Source organism: Mobula hypostoma, chromosome 7 (assembly GCF_963921235.1).
Source record: "Mobula hypostoma chromosome 7, sMobHyp1.1, whole genome shotgun sequence".
Lineage (NCBI taxonomy): Eukaryota > Metazoa > Chordata > Chondrichthyes > Myliobatiformes > Myliobatidae > Mobula > Mobula hypostoma.
The window spans coordinates 41,324,775-41,342,916 of NC_086103.1; the positions used below are offsets into that span (position 1 = coordinate 41,324,775).

Sequence of the window (18,142 nt, forward strand, 5' to 3'; positions counted from 1 at the left end):
GCACTTGTAAGAGAGGCTACTATAACATTAACAGTCACTGTGATGAACAACTGGCTGATGAACAGTCGGCGGGAGGAGAGAGAAGCAGCGCGCTGCACATGCTCAGCCCTCCGGTGAAAAATGATATTGTATCCATTAAATAGGGGCCGTGGACAATTCTGATTTGATGGAGATGGACGTGAAAGCACAGAGAAACATCTGGAAAAATTTCTGAAACGCTCGTTCGCTGCTGTCGTTACTGTGCGGTGGGGAATCTTTTGGAGGGAAAGCCTCAAAATCCCCGTCTTTGCCTGCTGTTGGCGACCGAGATGGCGCTCAGTACTCGGTGATGGAGAGCTGATCAGAGCTCGAAGTTTTCGGATGACTCGGAGTCGGACCGTGGTCGGGTATGGCAGGGAGAGTTTTTCTTCCTTCTCCTGTCTACGTGAGATGTGGGACATTTGAGAGACTTTGAACTTTTACTGTGCTCATGGACTACTTCATCAAGTTATGGTATTGTTGCACTGTTGTAACTATATGTTATAATTATGTGGTTTTGTTAGTTTTTTTCCAGTCTTGGTCTGTCTTGTGTTTTGTGATATCACAGCAGAGGAAATATTGTATCATTTCTTAATGCATTCATTACTAAATGACAATAAAAGAGGACTGCGTGTCTTCATAATCTAATCTAATGTATTTACGAGAATTTTCAATCTCTCTCTATCTCAGGCAACGGTTCCCAAGTGCCTGTCCCGAAGAAAACAAACATCAACAATTTGAATGACCATCGTCCGGTTGCCCTCACACCAACAATAATGAAGTGCTTTGAGAGATTGGTCCTCTCCCACATTAAAGTCACTATCCCTGCTACACTGGACTCACACCAGTTTGCCTATAAAGCAAACAGGTCCACGGAGGATGCCATCTCATTAGCTCTTCACAGTGTCCTGACACACCTGGAGGGAAAGGGCACAGATGTGAGGATATTGTTTGTTGATTATAGCTCTGTTTTTAATACTGTCATCCCCAGCAAGCTCATCTGCAAACTCTACCAGTAGGCCTCAGCTCATCACTCTGCAACTGGGTCCTGAATTTCTTGTCAGAGCGTTCACAGGCAGTGAGACTGGGCCCTCACCTGTCCCCCACTACTATCCTGAACGCTGGTACACCACAAGGTTGTGTATTGAGTCCCATACTCTACTCCCTGTTCACTTACGACTGTGTACCTGCATTTAACACCAATACCATCGTCAAATTCGCAGACGACACAACAGTGATCGGGTTGATCTCCAACAGAGACGAATCAGTGTACAGAGCAGAGGTACAGAACTTAGTGAGCTGGTGTTCAGAGAACAACCTGTCTCTTAATACAGCAAAGACTAAGGAGCTAATTATCAATTTTGGAAAGTCACGGGATGACAAGTACGCTGCAGTCTACATTAATGGAGACATAGTGGAGAGTGTGTCCAGTTTCAGGTTTCTGGTAATACATTTCTCAGAAGACCTTACATGGTCCACTAACACCACTACAATAGCTAAGAAAGCACAGCAACGCTTGTTTTTCCTCAGGACACTGAAGAAAGCTGGTCTACCTGAACAGATGCTGGTGACCTTTTACTGCTGCACCATAGAGAACATCTTAACATACTGCATCTCTGTGTGGTATCTCAGTTGTACAGCAGCTGATAGGAAAGCACTTCAGCGGGTCATCTCCAGCGCACAGAAGATCATCGGGACACAGCTCCCAGCCCTGGAGGACAACTACAGCTCTCGCTGCCTAAGGAAAGCTACAAGCATCTGTAAGGACAATACACACCCATGCAATCATCTGTTTGAACTTCTTCCTTCTGGCAGACGTTGTAAGATTTTCTATGCCTGTACTTCCAGACTGAAAAATAGCTTCTTCTCCAGAGCTAGAATTGCTCTGAACCAATTGATCAAGCATCATCCATAAAGGTGTTATATTGCTACTGGTTTTATGGCTGTCATGCATCTGAGTTGCGCTTTTTTGCTGCTGGACAATGCTTGTACTGGCTGGTTTACTTGATTTTATTTATTGTTTATTTATTTTACTTGTTGTTTTATAGCATTGAGTATGAGAGTTGCACACTCATTTTTGCTGTATTGGTGCATGACAGATTGTACTATGCAGTGACAATAAAGATATTTCATTTCATTTCATTTCATTTCATTTCATTTCACTGAATGAGCTGCAGAAATCAGTGGCTGTAACTAGAGATGAAGTTCATAGCTCCACAAACTAAGGCATTGCACAAAAAGAGTATGGAAGAGTGGCAAAGAAGCAGCCCTGTCTTTTTTTTTTAGAAAAAATGCATATACTTGCCGACTTTTAAAAGAAAGATTTTTTTTTTGCAAAGTATCACTTGCTGTAAAGATGTGGAAGGAGGTCTTGTGGTCAGTTGAGACTAAAGTGGAACTTTTTAGCCTTAACACTAAGTGGTACATATGGAGCAAATCCAATACTGCACATCAGCCAGGTAACACCATCCCTACTGTAAAGGTTTGGTAGAAGTAGTATCATGCTCTAGGGATGCTTTTCAGCAGCAGGGACTAGAAATCTGGTCAGGATTGATGTAAAGATGAATGCTGCTAAATACAGAACAATTCTAGATCTAAAAACCTGCTACCCTCTGCCAGAAAGCTTAAACTGGTGAGGAAGTTTAGCTTTCAGAAGGACAACGACCTAAAATGCACTGCCACAGCAACTATATTGTGGCTTCAAATGAAGAAAATTGATGTCCTTGAGTGGCCCAGAGTCCTGAACTTAACCTGATCGAACATTACTGGCAAGACCTCAAGATTGCTGTCCACTGCACGTCTTTAATAATTTTGCAAGGAGGAATGGGCAAACCTTGCCCCGTCACCTTGTGCAAAGCTAATCGAGATTTATCCCAAAGGGCCGCTGGCTCTAATAACTGTGAGCTGGTTCAACTAAGTACAGAGCAAAGGGAGATGAATGTTTTTGAATTGCTGACACTTAAGGTTTTGAATTTTTAGTTTTTCATGCTTCTGCAATTTTATGTGTTTTGGGCTGTACTATGGAAAAAATGAACATGTTAGTCACAAATAAAAATTCTCCGTTGAATTGATCAAAATCCCTGGTTGTAATAGTTATGTGAACACGGGGTTGGGTGCTGAATAGAGTACTTTTATAAGACATTGTATGTTGAGTCAGAGTTACAAAGAGATAGGGAGAATAGGCTGTATGTAAGACTGATGGATTTCTGGGTCCCCTCCAACATTGCAAAGATCAGCTTATTTAGTGGATAAGTATTTTTATATTTTTGAAATACAGTGAGGAATTGCTGGCCCTTCAAACCGTTCCCTCGATTTAATCCTAGAGTAATTACAGAACAATTTACAATGCCCAATTAATCTACTAACCGGGATGTCTTTGGACTGTGGGAGGAAATCCACGTAGTCATGAGAATGTATAAACTCCTTACTGATTTTTGAACAGCTATTACTATAGACATTTGTTTATTCTTTCTGTATTGCACTTGTGCTTGTTCTAATCGTGTTTTCTTGTGATTTTAATACATATGCAGTGTCTCCTTTGTTTGCAAATGCATATGAGAATACCCTGAGCTGAATGAGAAAAGAACCAGATTGATTTCTGGGATGGCAGGACTTTCATATGATGGAAGACTGGATCGACTAGGCTTATACTCGCTGGCATTTAGAAGATTGAGGGGGGTTCTTATTGAAACGTATAAAATCCTAAAGGGATTGGACAGGCTAGATGCAGGAAGATTGTTCCCGATGTTGGAGAAGTCCAGAATGAGGGGTCACAGTTTGAGGATAAAGGGGAAGCCTTTTAGGACCGAGATGAGGAAAAACTTCTTCACATAGAGAGTGGTGAATCTGTGGAATTCTCTGCTACAGGAAATAGTTGAGGCCAGTCCATTGGCTATATTTAAGAGGGAGTTAGATATGGCCCTGGTGGCTACGGGGATCAGGGGGTATGGAGGGAAGGCTGGTACAGGGTTCTGAGTTGGATGATCAGCCATGATCATACTGAATGGCGGTGCAGGCTCAAAGGGCCGAATGGCCTACTCCTGCACCTATTTTCTATGTTTCTAACACTTTACAAACTTTTAAAATTTTCATTAGATAGAAAAAAAGTGTTTATTTCTGATTTGCATCACTTGTCATTTAAAGTATTTTAAAAGCAAAATGTGCAACAATGACTTTATCCTCCTAAAAAATCAGAAATAATATATTTCAATATGTATTTTCTTTTGGGTACTAAGGGAGAAGTAATTTTTTAAAAACACTTTCAAACTTTTTCAATGCAGTTTTGATATAATCTCATTATAGAAAGTTTAATAAAATGTTTAATAACTGTGGGTGCAAAACTGATGTAATATTTGTTATAATTGAGTGGAGAACGCTCTGTTTCAATTAAAGATGACCAATTCTCTTTCCTTATCTTGTAGGATGAAGCAGAGCAGAGTTAAACAGAAGGTTGGGATCCGGCCTTCTTCCATTGTTGATAAGGGAAATAAAAGACAGAAGACTGGCTTGGCTCAAGACATTGAGACGTTGAGTAGTTCCCATGCAGATTGGGGAAACCTGCACTATGATTTAATTCTGCACATCTTCCAGTACTTGCCATTGGTGGATCGGGCTTGTGCATCATCAGTGTGTAGAACGTGGAATGAAGTCTTTCACATGCCTGAACTATGGAGACGGTTTGAATTTGAACTGAATCAGCCAGCAACATCCTATTTGAATTCAACTCACCCAGATCTAATCCAGCAAATAATCAAAAAGCATGCTGATCATTTGCAATATGTCAGTTTTAAGGTAAAGAATCATGTGTAGTTTAGAAAGAAAACATGGCTCCAATGCACATTAGACTTGGGTATTGTTTACTGTTCCAGCCATCATATTGCAGGAAAAAGGGACAAAGGGGATTTATGAAAATGTTGCTGGGAATGGAAAATATGAAGACTCTGATTACTTGGGCTTATATTCTTTGTGACAGCAGAACTTGTGGGAAAACTAAATTGAGGTTTGTTAAATCGAGGGTATTGGAGAGTAATTAGGAAGTACCTATCTTCTTTGATCAAAGGTCATAAATGTAAAATAATGGGTAGAAAGAGGAGAGATGAAGAAGTAATTCCTCCCAGAGATGGTGGCCGATAGCTCACCATGCTTCAGAAATGCCTGGATGTATACTTTTAAAGAGTTGTGATTTTCAGGACTATGGGTAAATGGTAGAAGGTGGGATTTAGGTTGTTTATTGACAATAACGGTATGGACCAAATCATTTTGTCATTCTGAGGTCAATGTTTTATGACACCTAATTCTTCCTGCTTACTTTCTCTCACTGCAAATACATTGCTGTCCTTTTCTGAATTCCAGGCTGCTGATAGTCATCTAATCCTGAACAATGGGGCATATTTAGAGAATCACAGGAGGTTGGTTTACTGTGTGGAAGAATCACAGTTGAGTGTTACTACTTAATGTTTAATGTTACTACTCTTCATTTGATAATCATTTTATGTTCAGAGGTACAGATTCTAGTTCTTTTGCTCATTATGCCTTTCCTAAAAGTCCTGGGAGCAACGGAATATAATTTTAACATGCATATCAACCTCGGAGAAAATGCAAGCAGCTCATGTGAGGAGTGAGATGTATTTTTTTTAACCCTCTTGGTATTCATTTGTACTAGAATAAAAATCTCAGTATCTGCAGATGTGTTCTTTCTTTAAGCTTTTTAGTCTTAATACTACTGTGTTAGTATTCAGGCAGGAAAGAAAGTATTGCAGTCAGTTTCTAAAGTTTGGATCAGAACAAAGAAGCAGTATTTGTAGTGCTTGAAATTTTAAGCCATAGGCTGCCCAGTTACCATTCACAAATTCAAAATTGCAGTGTTATACAAACAATAGCCACAAGTAGAGGATCAAGCAAGAGCAAAAATAAGGATGGGGGGATGAAATTAAAATATTGTAAAGGAAAAATATTAAGTTGTGAGAGGGCAGAATTTAAGCATAATGTATTTTTAATTGAACTTGTGATCATAAATATCTATTATGCGTATATTTTGAAATTAGAATTACCATTGAGTTTGCAACAGTTTATGAAAAATGGGTAAATATTTTGGGTATTATAAAATAGTTTGTAGTCAATTGTAATACTTGAAAATTAATTCTTCAGTAAGGTTGAAGAAAGAGTACAGAGAATATTGATAAGGATGTTGCCGGGTCTGGAAGACCTGAGTTATAAGGAAAGATTGAATAGGTTAGGACTTTACTCATTGGAGCACAGAAGATTGAGGGGAGATTTGATAAGAGTTTACAAAATAGATAAGGTAAATGCAGGCAGGCTTTTTCCACTGAGGTTGAATGGGACAAGTACGAGACGAGAGGGGAACATGAGGAGAAACTTCACTCAAGATGGTTGTGAGTGTGGAATGAGCTGCTAGCACAAGTGGTATGTGCAAGCTAGATATCAATGTTTAAGAAAAGTTTGGATAAGTACACAGATAGTAGGGATATGGAGGGCAATGGTACTGGTGCAGTTGGTGAGGGTAGGCATTTTAAATGTTTTCAGTACAGACTAAATGGGCTGAGGGGCCTGTTTCTGTGCTGTGCTTTTCTCTGACTCTATGACCTGTCAACTAAGTTAAAGATATTTTTTCCCATTTGATCCATACAAAAACTTCTGTGGGAAGAGTTCCATATTCTCATTATCTTGAATTTTTTTTTATTGCTAAATGTTTAACTCTTTTAAATGATACCCTCCTATTCTGGAAGAGTAGTTTGAGTTTGGCTTCTGTTATTCTTATTGAGACCTGTGTTAAATAATTAGTTGAGGTTTGGCAATGTTACTCTGCATGAAAATGGAATTAAAATCAAATGCATGGTTAAATATGAAGAATACTTTCTTTTAGAAGGCAAAGGGCAGCTTGATGTCTCTCAATGCAGAGAAAGGTGATAGTTGGAAGAGGATGTACAAGGACAGAGCAGCCACTATAACTTGGTGTTAAGATATACAAATCTTTAGTTTTAAATTAAAAAGTAATTCAAGTGGTATTGTAAGTTTGTAAAGAACAACACTTACTGATTTGGCTGGAGTTAGAATACTGTCCTGTAGGGTCTGGGATATAAAAGGCTTGTGGACAAGGAATGCTGCAGTGTTTTTTCATTTTGTATGTATTTTTTTTAATTGCAAGGATATCTAGTGGACGAGTAAAGTTGTTTAAACCTTCATTCCATTATATATTTTTGCAATTTTTTGTAAATCTATGACTCATTTTGTGATACTTTTGCCAGTGTACTCACGTCTCTGTGGAATCCTTGGACAAAGATCAAAACTTGCAGTCCAATGTAATAAGGAAGTTTTGCCAGAATGAGAATTAAAGCCAATTTAGGGGACTAAATGATACCAAACAAGAATTGACACTAATATTTAGAATATTGTTCAAGCTAAAGTGAATTCACATCAATCCTTGCTCTTCAGATTTGAATTATTGTCCTGTTTTTCTTATTTTTAATCCTTGTTTAATATCTTCAGCCTCTAAATTGGTTTACTTTCTCATTTTGGAAGCATTTGCTGAGCTAGGGCTGTGAAGATAGAAAAATGTAGGTTATATTTAACTGCAGTGATGGGGCATATGGATGTTATGATCTGGGATCACTGGACAGAGCAGGTTCTTCCTTCTGATGTTTGGATGATGAGGCTAGAAGAATACTATGCTCGGTAGTGCAGTTGCAGCTGTTAGTCAGAACCTTTTGAAGACTTTCATGTAGGATATTGACAATATGAACATCAAAAGCATGCTATGAGATACTGACTACTCATGTAACTTTTTTGAAAATGGTTATTAAGGGAGATAATTGAAAGCCTAGGTCATTAATTTTGTTCTAATTAATATTCTTTGAATCGGTCATTATTGTGCAAGGAGGAAATTTGAATATTTCAGTTTCATTATATGGTGCAGAAGAAGATTATCAGTAATGGAGTTATTGCAATTCTATCAAAATGGTGTAGTGTTATTTTTGTATTTGGTTTAATGTGGAAAAGGATGGGCTAACTGAACAACTATTAGATTTTCTTCATCCCAAGAGTCCTGGAAATCCTCTAAATCTGTAGGAAAACAAATATTCAGGATTGCTGCTGTGAGTTCCATCTCAGTGGACTGGCCTTTCCTGGCTGCATTTGATACATTTGTTTGAAGCTTAAAGAGTCATCACATGGCCTCCTTTCTCATTTCTTCTGTCACTTTTTCCACCCTGCACTTATCCTTGTCCTGTAACTTCTCTGTTAACCTCGTGTAATCTGTGTTAATCTTTAACAATGTCCAAAGGTCTGAACTTTTTTTCCATTTAGTGACTCTCAAAATGCCCATAATTTTTTGTCATGTTGCTTGTCCACTTTCCAGCCCTAGAGGAGTGATCTTTCTTCCAGCTCTAGATGAGTAAATTTCTTCCAGCTAAATGCAGAGAACCAAATACATTGCTTTTGATTCCTGCTATGATGGTGCTAACCGTTAACACCATCCTGCCCCAAGGGTAATCAACCATTTTGCAACTACAACATACCATTTTGCATTGAGATGAGTTTCTATTACCAAGTTGCCAACAGTCACCTTCATGCAGGGTCCCAATTAATGTTAACAGGTTCTTTCATCACCCAGATGCTGTTAGACCTGCTGTATTCCTTCAGTTGATTGTTGTTTCACCTTCATAACATTCAGTCTCTGGTTACTAGCTCTGTCGATTTGCAGAAATCTCTAAGCTTGACCACATCATTGTGCTGTTGGTGATCTACCTTACATAAATTTGAATTTATTCAAACTTATTTTTCATATTATTCATACCAGTTCTGAATGCACTGATGCCTTGTTTTCAAGTTTCCATTGACTTGGCCTTTATCTCTCTAATTTTCCCCAGTGCTGACCCTGTGCCCATGCTATCCAGTTGTGGTCTTTCTCCTTCAAGTCAATACTAAAAGCTATCTGACCAGATCTTTGGACATTTGTCTGTTTACCTTCTTTTTGGTGTCAGGTTTTGTTTTGATATTGTGGAGTAGTTTGGGATGCTAAATTATCAGTGGTACATTTGTACTAGATGTGATGTGAGCAAAATTTTTCCATACATTTTTGATAGATTAGGTGGTGTCAGATGTAATTTTGCGTTGTGCTCAGGCAAGCTATGCGGTCAGACAATTTTAATATTAAATCCAGTTCTAGTATTTTATTAAGGCATCAGTGTGTACCAATTTCATCTTGATTGCTGTGGATGTTTGTGTTCTTTGAAACTTTAATTACTGAATCAAAGATGTAATTGCTTTGTTCGGCTTAACTTAAGGTCTGCTTCTTGTCTTCACTAGGTTGACAGTAGCACTGAGTCTGCAGAGGCAGCTTGTGATATTCTTTCACAGCTGGTCAACTGTTCCATAAAGACCCTGGGGCTGATTTCCACAGCAAGACCTAGTTTTATGAATTTGTCAAAGGTACTTTTTCCAGTTTTATTCCTTTTAAAGTTCTTGCTTATTACGTAGCATTCATTGTTACCTTTGTTTTCATAGTCACGCTTCGTATCAGCTCTGACTGTGGTGTTTGTGAACTCTAAATCGCTTTCGTCAATCAAGATTGATGACACACCAGTAGACGATCCATCTCTGAAAGTTTTGGTGGCTAATAACAGTGACACTCTGAAACTCTTGAAAATGAGCAGCTGCCCTCACGTTTCACCTGCAGGTAAATCCTGGTTTACAACGTAATTTGCAATTCATCAATAAATATTTTGGAGTACTGCAATAGTGTGCCCAAAATGTTTCTATTCTAGTAATACTGATTCTGGAAAGCTATTGAATCTTAATTTTCTACCCACCCCGCCACTTAAGATGTTTAACATCACGCTATCTAATCTTTATTTAATAATTAGAAATTCATTTTTAAATCAGTTCATTCAGAAATTATGTTCGCTATTCTATCATCCTAAAGATGGTGTTGTGTTAAACTGTTGCTACTTTCTGAATAGTTTGCAAAAGTGCATCAGTTTATTTACAATATATTTATTGTTTTGAAAGAATTTGGGCATTATATCTGACAAATTAATCTTGCTTTACCTAGTACCTAGTGTTTTTCTCATGGATCTAATTTTACAAGTAAAATCACTTTTGTGTTCTCCCTGCATCTGTTTGTTTGTTTGTTTTTTTCTCTCTCTCTCTCTCTCTCTCTCTCTCTCTATCTCTCTCTCTATCTCTCTATCTCTCTATCTCTCTATCTCTCTATCTCTCTATCTCTCTATCTCTCTATCTCTCTATCTCTCTATCTCTCTATCTCTCTATCTCTCTATCTCTCTATCTCTCTATCTCTCTATCTCTCTATCTCTCTATCTCTCTATCTCTCTATCTCTCTATCTCTCTATCTCTCTATCTCTCTATCTCTCTATCTCTCTATCTCTCTATCTCTCTATCTCTCTATCTCTCTATCTCTCTATCTCTCTATCTCTCTATCTCTCTATCTCTCTATCTCTCTATCTCTCTATCTCTCTATCTCTCTATCTCTCTATCTCTCTATCTCTCTATCTCTCTATCTCTCTATCTCTCTATCTCTCTATCTCTCTATCTCTCTATCTCTCTATCTCTCTATCTCTCTATCTCTCTATCTCTCTATCTCTCTATCTCTCTATCTCTCTATCTCTCTATCTCTCTATCTCTCTATCTCTCTATCTCTCTATCTCTCTATCTCTCTATCTCTCTATCTCTCTATCTCTCTATCTCTCTATCTCTCTATCTCTCTATCTCTCTATCTCTCTATCTCTCTATCTCTCTATCTCTCTATCTCTCTATCTCTCTATCTCTCTATCTCTCTATCTCTCTATCTCTCTATCTCTCTATCTCTCTATCTCTCTATCTCTCTATCTCTCTATCTCTCTATCTCTCTATCTCTCTATCTCTCTATCTCTCTATCTCTCTATCTCTCTATCTCTCTATCTCTCTATCTCTCTATCTCTCTATCTCTCTATCTCTCTATCTCTCTATCTCTCTATCTCTCTATCTCTCTATCTCTCTATCTCTCTATCTCTCTATCTCTCTATCTCTCTATCTCTCTATCTCTCTATCTCTCTATCTCTCTATCTCTCTATCTCTCTATCTCTCTATCTCTCTATCTCTCTATCTCTCTATCTCTCTATCTCTCTATCTCTCTATCTCTCTATCTCTCTATCTCTCTATCTCTCTCTTCTCTCTCCCCCCCCCCCCCACACACTTTATCCTCCCATCTTTGGCCATCCTAGTACCCTATTCCTGCTTATTCATCATATTCTATAAAAAAAACCTCTGTACCCCTTTAGAAAAGCTAAAAATACCCTAACCTGTGCTCTCTCACCCATGCCCAGTAACCCTTTTAATGTGAGTTCCTGCACCCCCAGTTCCCTTAGATTAATTCTCATCATCTCTCTCTGTATCCCATACTTCCTGCAACTCAGAACTACATGTTCTACTGACTCCTCTTCCTGACATTCCTCACACAGCCCTGTCTGGTGTTTCCCTATCATTTTCAATAATAGGCTTACCAGGATGCTACTTGGATTAGCGAGCATGTGCAATACGAGAGGTCAGACAAACTGGGTTGTTTTCTCTGGAGAGGCAAAGGCTGAGAGAAGATCTGATAGAAGTTTATAAGATTATGAGAGGCATAGATAGAGTGAACAGACAGTATCTTTATTTTCCCAGAGATGAATATCTAATACTAGAGGGCATGCACTTAAGGTAAGCGGGTAAATTTAAAAGAACGTGAAGGTAAGTTTTTTTGAGAGATTGCTAGTTGTGTCAAGTGCACTGCCTTGGGTGATGGTAGATGCAGATATGTTAGGGGCTTTTAAAGGATGTTTAGTTAAACAGATGAATGTGAAGGAAATGGAAGGATATGAACTTTGTGTAGGCAGAAGGGAGTAGTTTAGTTGGTCATTTGATTGCTATACCGAACCAATTAAACTAGCATTGTAGGTTGAAGGGCCTGTCCCTATGCTGTACTATTCCATGTTTCTGTTTCTCTGTTTATCTTGAGGCGATATTTGACAGGAATGTATTAAGTGAGAAGGAGAGTCGGAGGATTTAAGGATGGGGTCATGTTTAAAGAGAAGTCAAAGTAAATTTATTATCAAAGTGCATTAATGTCACCGTATGCAACCCTGAGATTCATTTTCCTGCAGGCAACCACAGCAAATAGAATCAATGAAAGACCACACCCAACAGGATGGGCACAACCAATGTGCAAAAAAAAAACTACAAATACAAAAAGAAAAAATCATAATAAATATTATTTATGAAGAATCCTGGAAAGTGAGTCCATAGGTTATTGGAGCAGTTCAGTGATGGGGCGAGTGAAGCTATCCCCCCTGGTTCAGGAGTGTATAAATTTGAAGGGTAAGAGAATTACAAATAACAAAAAAGAAAAACATTTTACCATGGTTGGAATCTGGAATATGCTGCCTGCAAGTGAGGTGGAAGCAAGATCCATGAGACCATCAAAAGTAAATGGGATAAATAGACGAGTCTAGAGAAAAAGCCATGACATAGAAGTAGAGAACCAGTGCAGGTGTGATGTGCCAAATGGCCACCTGTGTGTAATCATTAATTCTAAGAATGTGATTATGTGTTTTTTTAAAAAAAGGGTCTTAAGTAATTTTTTAAGGATTTGGAGCGGTAATATTTCACAAATCACATGACTCATTGCTGAACTTGAAACTGATAGTACCACTACATTGCAGGGGAAGTTACTAAATTTATATTAATGCCTATCCATATTGCATCTTGATCCTTTCTCTGCATATGCAGTCAATTCCCTCTTACAATTTTGTTCAAATTGCCCTTGATTTAGTTGTGTTTTTTTAATTGACCGAATTCTTGCTTTTCTTTAAATATTGTGTTTTATAATGTACACAGGCATTCTTTGTGTGGCAGACCAATGCTATGGACTCAGAGAGCTGGCACTAAATTATTACCTTTTGAGCGATGAATTGCTATTAGCTCTTTCCAGTGAAAAACATGTTCACCTGGAACACCTTCGCATTGATGTGGTGAGTGAGAACCCTGGACAGACCCAATTCCACAGCATAAAAAAAAGTAGCTGGGATGCTCTTGTTAAACACTCTCCAAAAGTCAACATCGTCATGTACTTCTTTCTGTATGAAGAAGAGTTTGACCCATTTTTCCACGATGAGACTCCAGTCACACACATCTACTTTGGCCGTGCAGTCAGTAAGGAAATGTTGGGTCGTATTGGAATGAACTGTCCAAGACTTATTGAGCTGGTGGTCTGTGCAAATGGTCATCGGCCTCTGGATGACGAGCTCATTTGCATTGCAAAGCGCTGCAAAAACCTAACTGCCATGGGCCTGGGTGAATGCGAGGTTTCATGCAGTGCATTTGTAGAATTTGTGAAGCTGTGTGGAGGACGATTAACTCAACTATCCATCATGGAGGAAGTGCTGATACCAGATGAGAAATATAACGTGGAACAAATCCACTGGGAGGTTTCCAAATATCTGGGAAGGGTATGGTTCCCAGATATGATGCCTACATGGTAAAACTGATGCATATTAGCTGAGACAGGGAATAGGGAAATAGTTTGCTCTGCTTCAACAAATAAAAGTTACTTATAAAACAACTACTATACTAAAGAAGTAATATGCTAAGATTGTAAAAGCCAAGATCTACTGGGGTGTACTTTTTGTGTGGATTCAGATGATTACCATAATTATGACTATTTCTGATTACTTGCAGATTATATAATTTCAAAGCATAATTACTTTCAGATTCTGAACCGATTGAGTTGAAAATTGATATTTAAGATACAGGTTGAATACCTCTTATCTGAAATTCTGAAATCCAGATTTTTGAGTGCTAACATGATGTCACAAATGGAAAATTCCAAAAGGCATTGGGAAGATTCCCAGGCAATGCACAGGTCTCTGCATATCATAGACAGTTCTGAAATGTGAGAAAATCTGCAGATGCTGGAAATCCAAATAAACATAGAGTTCGGATGTGTAATGAGCTGGAATTAATGAATAAATAGAAAAACATTGCATAAAGTGAAAAATGAGGATCTCTATGAAGTATTTTTTTAAAAAAAGGATTTGTTAGTGTTGGAGGTGAACATGTGCCGCTTAACGGTGTGATGATGATGGTTGGTCGTTGCAAAGATCTGGAAGGAAAATGACCATCGCTGTTGGACTTTTCTTCCTGCCTGGGTTGTGTAGGTTTATAGTGAGGATTGGTGTGCGCAGACCAGTTCCACTCTTTAGGCCGGGGCACGTTCCACAGTGGGACAGCAAGTTGTGATGACTGCAGTGACCGCAAGGCTGTAGGAGAAGTATCAAAGTTTTCCTTCTCCTAGACTGCTTGGCAAGGCTAATGCATCCCATCTACCCAGGTTTGGAATCTGAGTTGGGCTTCTCCTAGGCTGGCTGCCAATGAAGGCTGAGCCCTGCCTGCCCTCCCAGTTATACTGCTGGACACTCGATCACACCGTAGCATAGCAAACTCCATAAGAACAGGGATGCCACTTGAAGGCATTGCTATGGCATGGTAGTGTCGGAGAGGTCAAATGTGAGTGAACTCCTGCCTGGCAAGCCAAACAGTGGTCATACAGCGATCACTCCACCCATAACATTGTGCTGATCATGAAACGAGTGAAGATCAATCGTGATGAATTAAAATTTGAAGGTAATTGTGAATATTCAGCAGGCTGGTTGCAGAAATTTAAGAAAAGGCATAGCATTAAATTTTTAAAGTTTAAAAAAATTTTAAAAGGTAATGAACCTGCTGATCACGAAGCAGCAGAAAAAATCATTAAGTTTCATTAGGTGGAGACTGAAAGCCTGCCATTGCTTGTTCAGTAGCTGATTTGGGTAGTCTCCCAATGTTGCTGTGCTGCTTTTGTTACTCTGGACACATTATATTCATGGTACGTAATTGTTACTGTTAAGTACCTGTGTGATAAGCAAATGTAAGACAGCTTACTGGTAGTACATAAATTCAGTCAGAAATATGGCTATCTCATGTATTCCAAAATCTGAAGAAAGCACTTCTGACCTCAAGTATTTCAGCTAAGGGGTACAACCTGTATTCACTTGGTAATCACAAAATTGAGCTGAATATTGTGGACTGCTCAAGACAATGGCATCTATGAAGATTTTCTTTGGCTCAAGTATAGAAAATCTGAACTGATTGACAATAAGCTAATTTATTTGTGATTTTGAGCAGCTGCTTTTTTCTGAACTTCCTAAGCCAGTGCAAAAATCTGTCTGCTTCACTGTTAAATTTTGTTTTGATTCCATGGCACCTTACTCACATTGTAAGCATAAGCAGTAGCATATTTAATAAAATGTAACTATTGCTTTGGCAAAAAGAAAACAAACCACATGAACCGATACACTTTAAAACTTGTTTTGAAGAAATGCACCAGATATCGTATCCAGTTAACTGCTAATTTTTTACTACTGATTTTTAATTTAATCCTCTTACTTTTTGCTGTAAATATTACTTGATACTTAATCTGAATTTTAAAATCTTTCTGTGTATCAGCTTAATCTTCATTGAGGCAAAACAGATTTTGTTTAGTTTTCAATGTATTTATTCGGAGTTAGAACTACTGAGTTATGCTACCTTATTTATCTCTGCATAGGTTATATGGGTAATATTTGATCTGCCCGCAAGTGTATAAGCTTGATAAATATCTGGAATATTTAACTCTATTTGAGATTTAAACTTGCCATTAGATAGTGGAAAATAACTTTAATGGTGTAAATAGATATCAAGAATTAATATGGATGTCATTCAAAGTTGTGATGCCTCCATATGCATTATATTGGATTCTGATATAACTACAGTGTAGTTGATTATTAAATATTGTACAATTGAGTTTTTTCCTGTAAACACCTGTGCAAGAAAATGACTCTCGAAGTAGGATATGGTAGCATGTATATTTTGATAATAAATTTACTTTGAACTTTATTGATGTAAAAATAGCAATGCTAGATTTTGAACATGTCATTATACAGAAGCAGGACATTTGGAATTAATTTGGAATGATATTACTTCATCTGACTTCATCTTCTCAACATTTCCACCCTATTTGATAGGTCAGCTCTGTAAATGCTATTGTAAAACTTGACATTAGTTTTGCATTGCCATGGAAGAACCCAACATAAATTTCACTCCAAATAAATTTAGCAGATTAGTAACCTTGGTTGATCAGAAAGCTCTCAGATCATGGAAGGTTAATTAGAATATATTAGTATTTGAAGATGATGCCTCATTATTGATCCAGTTCAAGTGGAGTGTCTAAAGATGATAAATAAGACAATAGTAATCTAAGCACAATGGTTTGATATCCACATTGCATTTGACATGCCTGAGTTTGAAAAGTTGGAATCCAGTTGAGGAAACAAAAACATTAAAATGTGGCATCGTTCCATGTGAAGGCACAATATCAAAGATACTTGGGTATAGCTGAACATGAAGGTCTGTGAAAATTTATGATGATGATTATGAAGACACATAGTCTTTTATTGTCATTTAGTAATGCATGCATTAAGAAATGATACATTATTTCCTCCAGTGTGATATCACAAAACACAGGACAAACCAAGACTAAAAAAACTGCCTAAACCACATAATTATAACATATAGTTACAAACAGTGTACCAATACCATAACTTGATGAAGTCCGTGAGCACAGTAAAGTTCAAAGTTTCTCAATTTATGGTTTGGAAGTAGCTGTAATACTGTGCTTCATTACACCATAAACTAAGGTCATCAACGAACAAGTAGCTAAAGCTAAAAATGTTTTTGGAAGTGCAGTAAATTCGTGTACATAAAATCCTTTAATAAAGTTACTGAGAATATCCTGCAGTTGCTAAAAATATAGAAACAGCAACCCTGCTTGTGTGTTTATATGAATTATTAGTAATGTAGCAATAACAGTTAGCAATTCTAAAACAAAATCATTTGATTTGTGTCCAATAAGCTTAAATTGAATATGTCTCTCTCATAATATGACTGAACTTTGCATTTAATTATTAAGATTACTATCCTTTGGGAAAGCTTGGCTTGGAACAACAAATGAATTTAAGACAATTTTATTTGGGGTGAAACGTCAACCAACACGTACATCTTAAAAACACTTACCAAATTTAGATGACTATCTTGAAATATTATTTTTAAGTTAATTAAAATTGCTGTAAATGTATGAACTTGCTGATAATACATCTTCAGGAAAACATTTACACTGCTCATTAAGTTTTCTGTATTTTCTTACTGTGATTATAAAATTCAGAAATCAAAAGTAATTGTTTGACTGGAGCAGATAATTAATAGATGCATTAGAAGTGGAATACTTTGGTCATTAAAGCAAACTGTGTTCCATATTTTGGTTTGTTTTTTAAGATAATTTTGTGAAGCTTGTGTATTTTAGAAATCATTTTACAATCCTTTTTTAAAAATGGCCAGTGATTGATATTCATCAATCCATGTAAGTTCTGTTTTAGAATTTATTCCAGGAATTTGCCAAAAGATTTTGTTCAGGTGCAAAAATACACTTCTTAGATTCTGTCATTGCCTCAGTTCAGAGGTCCAATTTAATGTCAGAAATGTATACAATATACATTCCGAAATACACTTTCTTTGCAACCATCCATGAAAACAAAAGTGCCCCAAAGAATGAACAGCAGTTAAATGTTAGAACTCCAGAGTTCCCCCGGCTCCCCTCCCTCCCTCCCTCCCTCCCTCCCGTAAGTGGCAGCAAGTAACAATTCCCCCCTTCCCCCACAGGCAGAAAAAAAGCATCGGCACCTGCCACTGAGCACTTGAGCATGAGCAAAGCAATAGCAAAGACACAGACTTGTAATTACCCCAAAGACTTCGCATTTCACCCTGTATATGACATACCACAGGCTCTCTTCCTAATAAGGGAGAAGGAGGTGTCTGGTTTCCCAGCGAGCGAATTGTTTGTCATGTTTCCCCACTAGTTTACGATGTTAAAGATCTGTTACATCTCTTTTTCCGAGCTCTGTGCCAGAAGATCGCAAATGCACAGCAGATATCCTGACTCCCCCGCGACACATGGGTCTCCTGCCATAACACTGCCCCTCGATCCACCCTTCTCCAGAGCCCC

The 18,142-nt window shown here is 37.9% G+C and overlaps 1 protein-coding gene across 2 annotated transcripts in view; it reads left to right on the forward strand.

Annotated features, from left to right (window-relative positions):
• LOC134349265 (F-box/LRR-repeat protein 3-like) overlaps positions 1 to 17,390 on the forward strand; it is a 29,229-nt gene extending 11,839 nt beyond the window's left edge. For both annotated transcript variants that reach the window (XM_063053318.1, XM_063053317.1), the window contains exons 2-5: positions 4,440 to 4,809; positions 9,343 to 9,465; positions 9,541 to 9,712; positions 12,907 to 17,390. In XM_063053318.1, coding sequence (XP_062909388.1) covers positions 4,441 to 4,809; positions 9,343 to 9,465; positions 9,541 to 9,712; positions 12,907 to 13,550 — 1,308 coding nt within the window. In that variant the 5' untranslated portion in view covers position 4,440 and the 3' untranslated portion in view covers positions 13,551 to 17,390. The remainder of the gene's footprint in view (positions 1 to 4,439; positions 4,810 to 9,342; positions 9,466 to 9,540; positions 9,713 to 12,906) is intronic.
• The last annotated feature ends 752 nt before the right edge of the window (positions 17,391 to 18,142 follow it).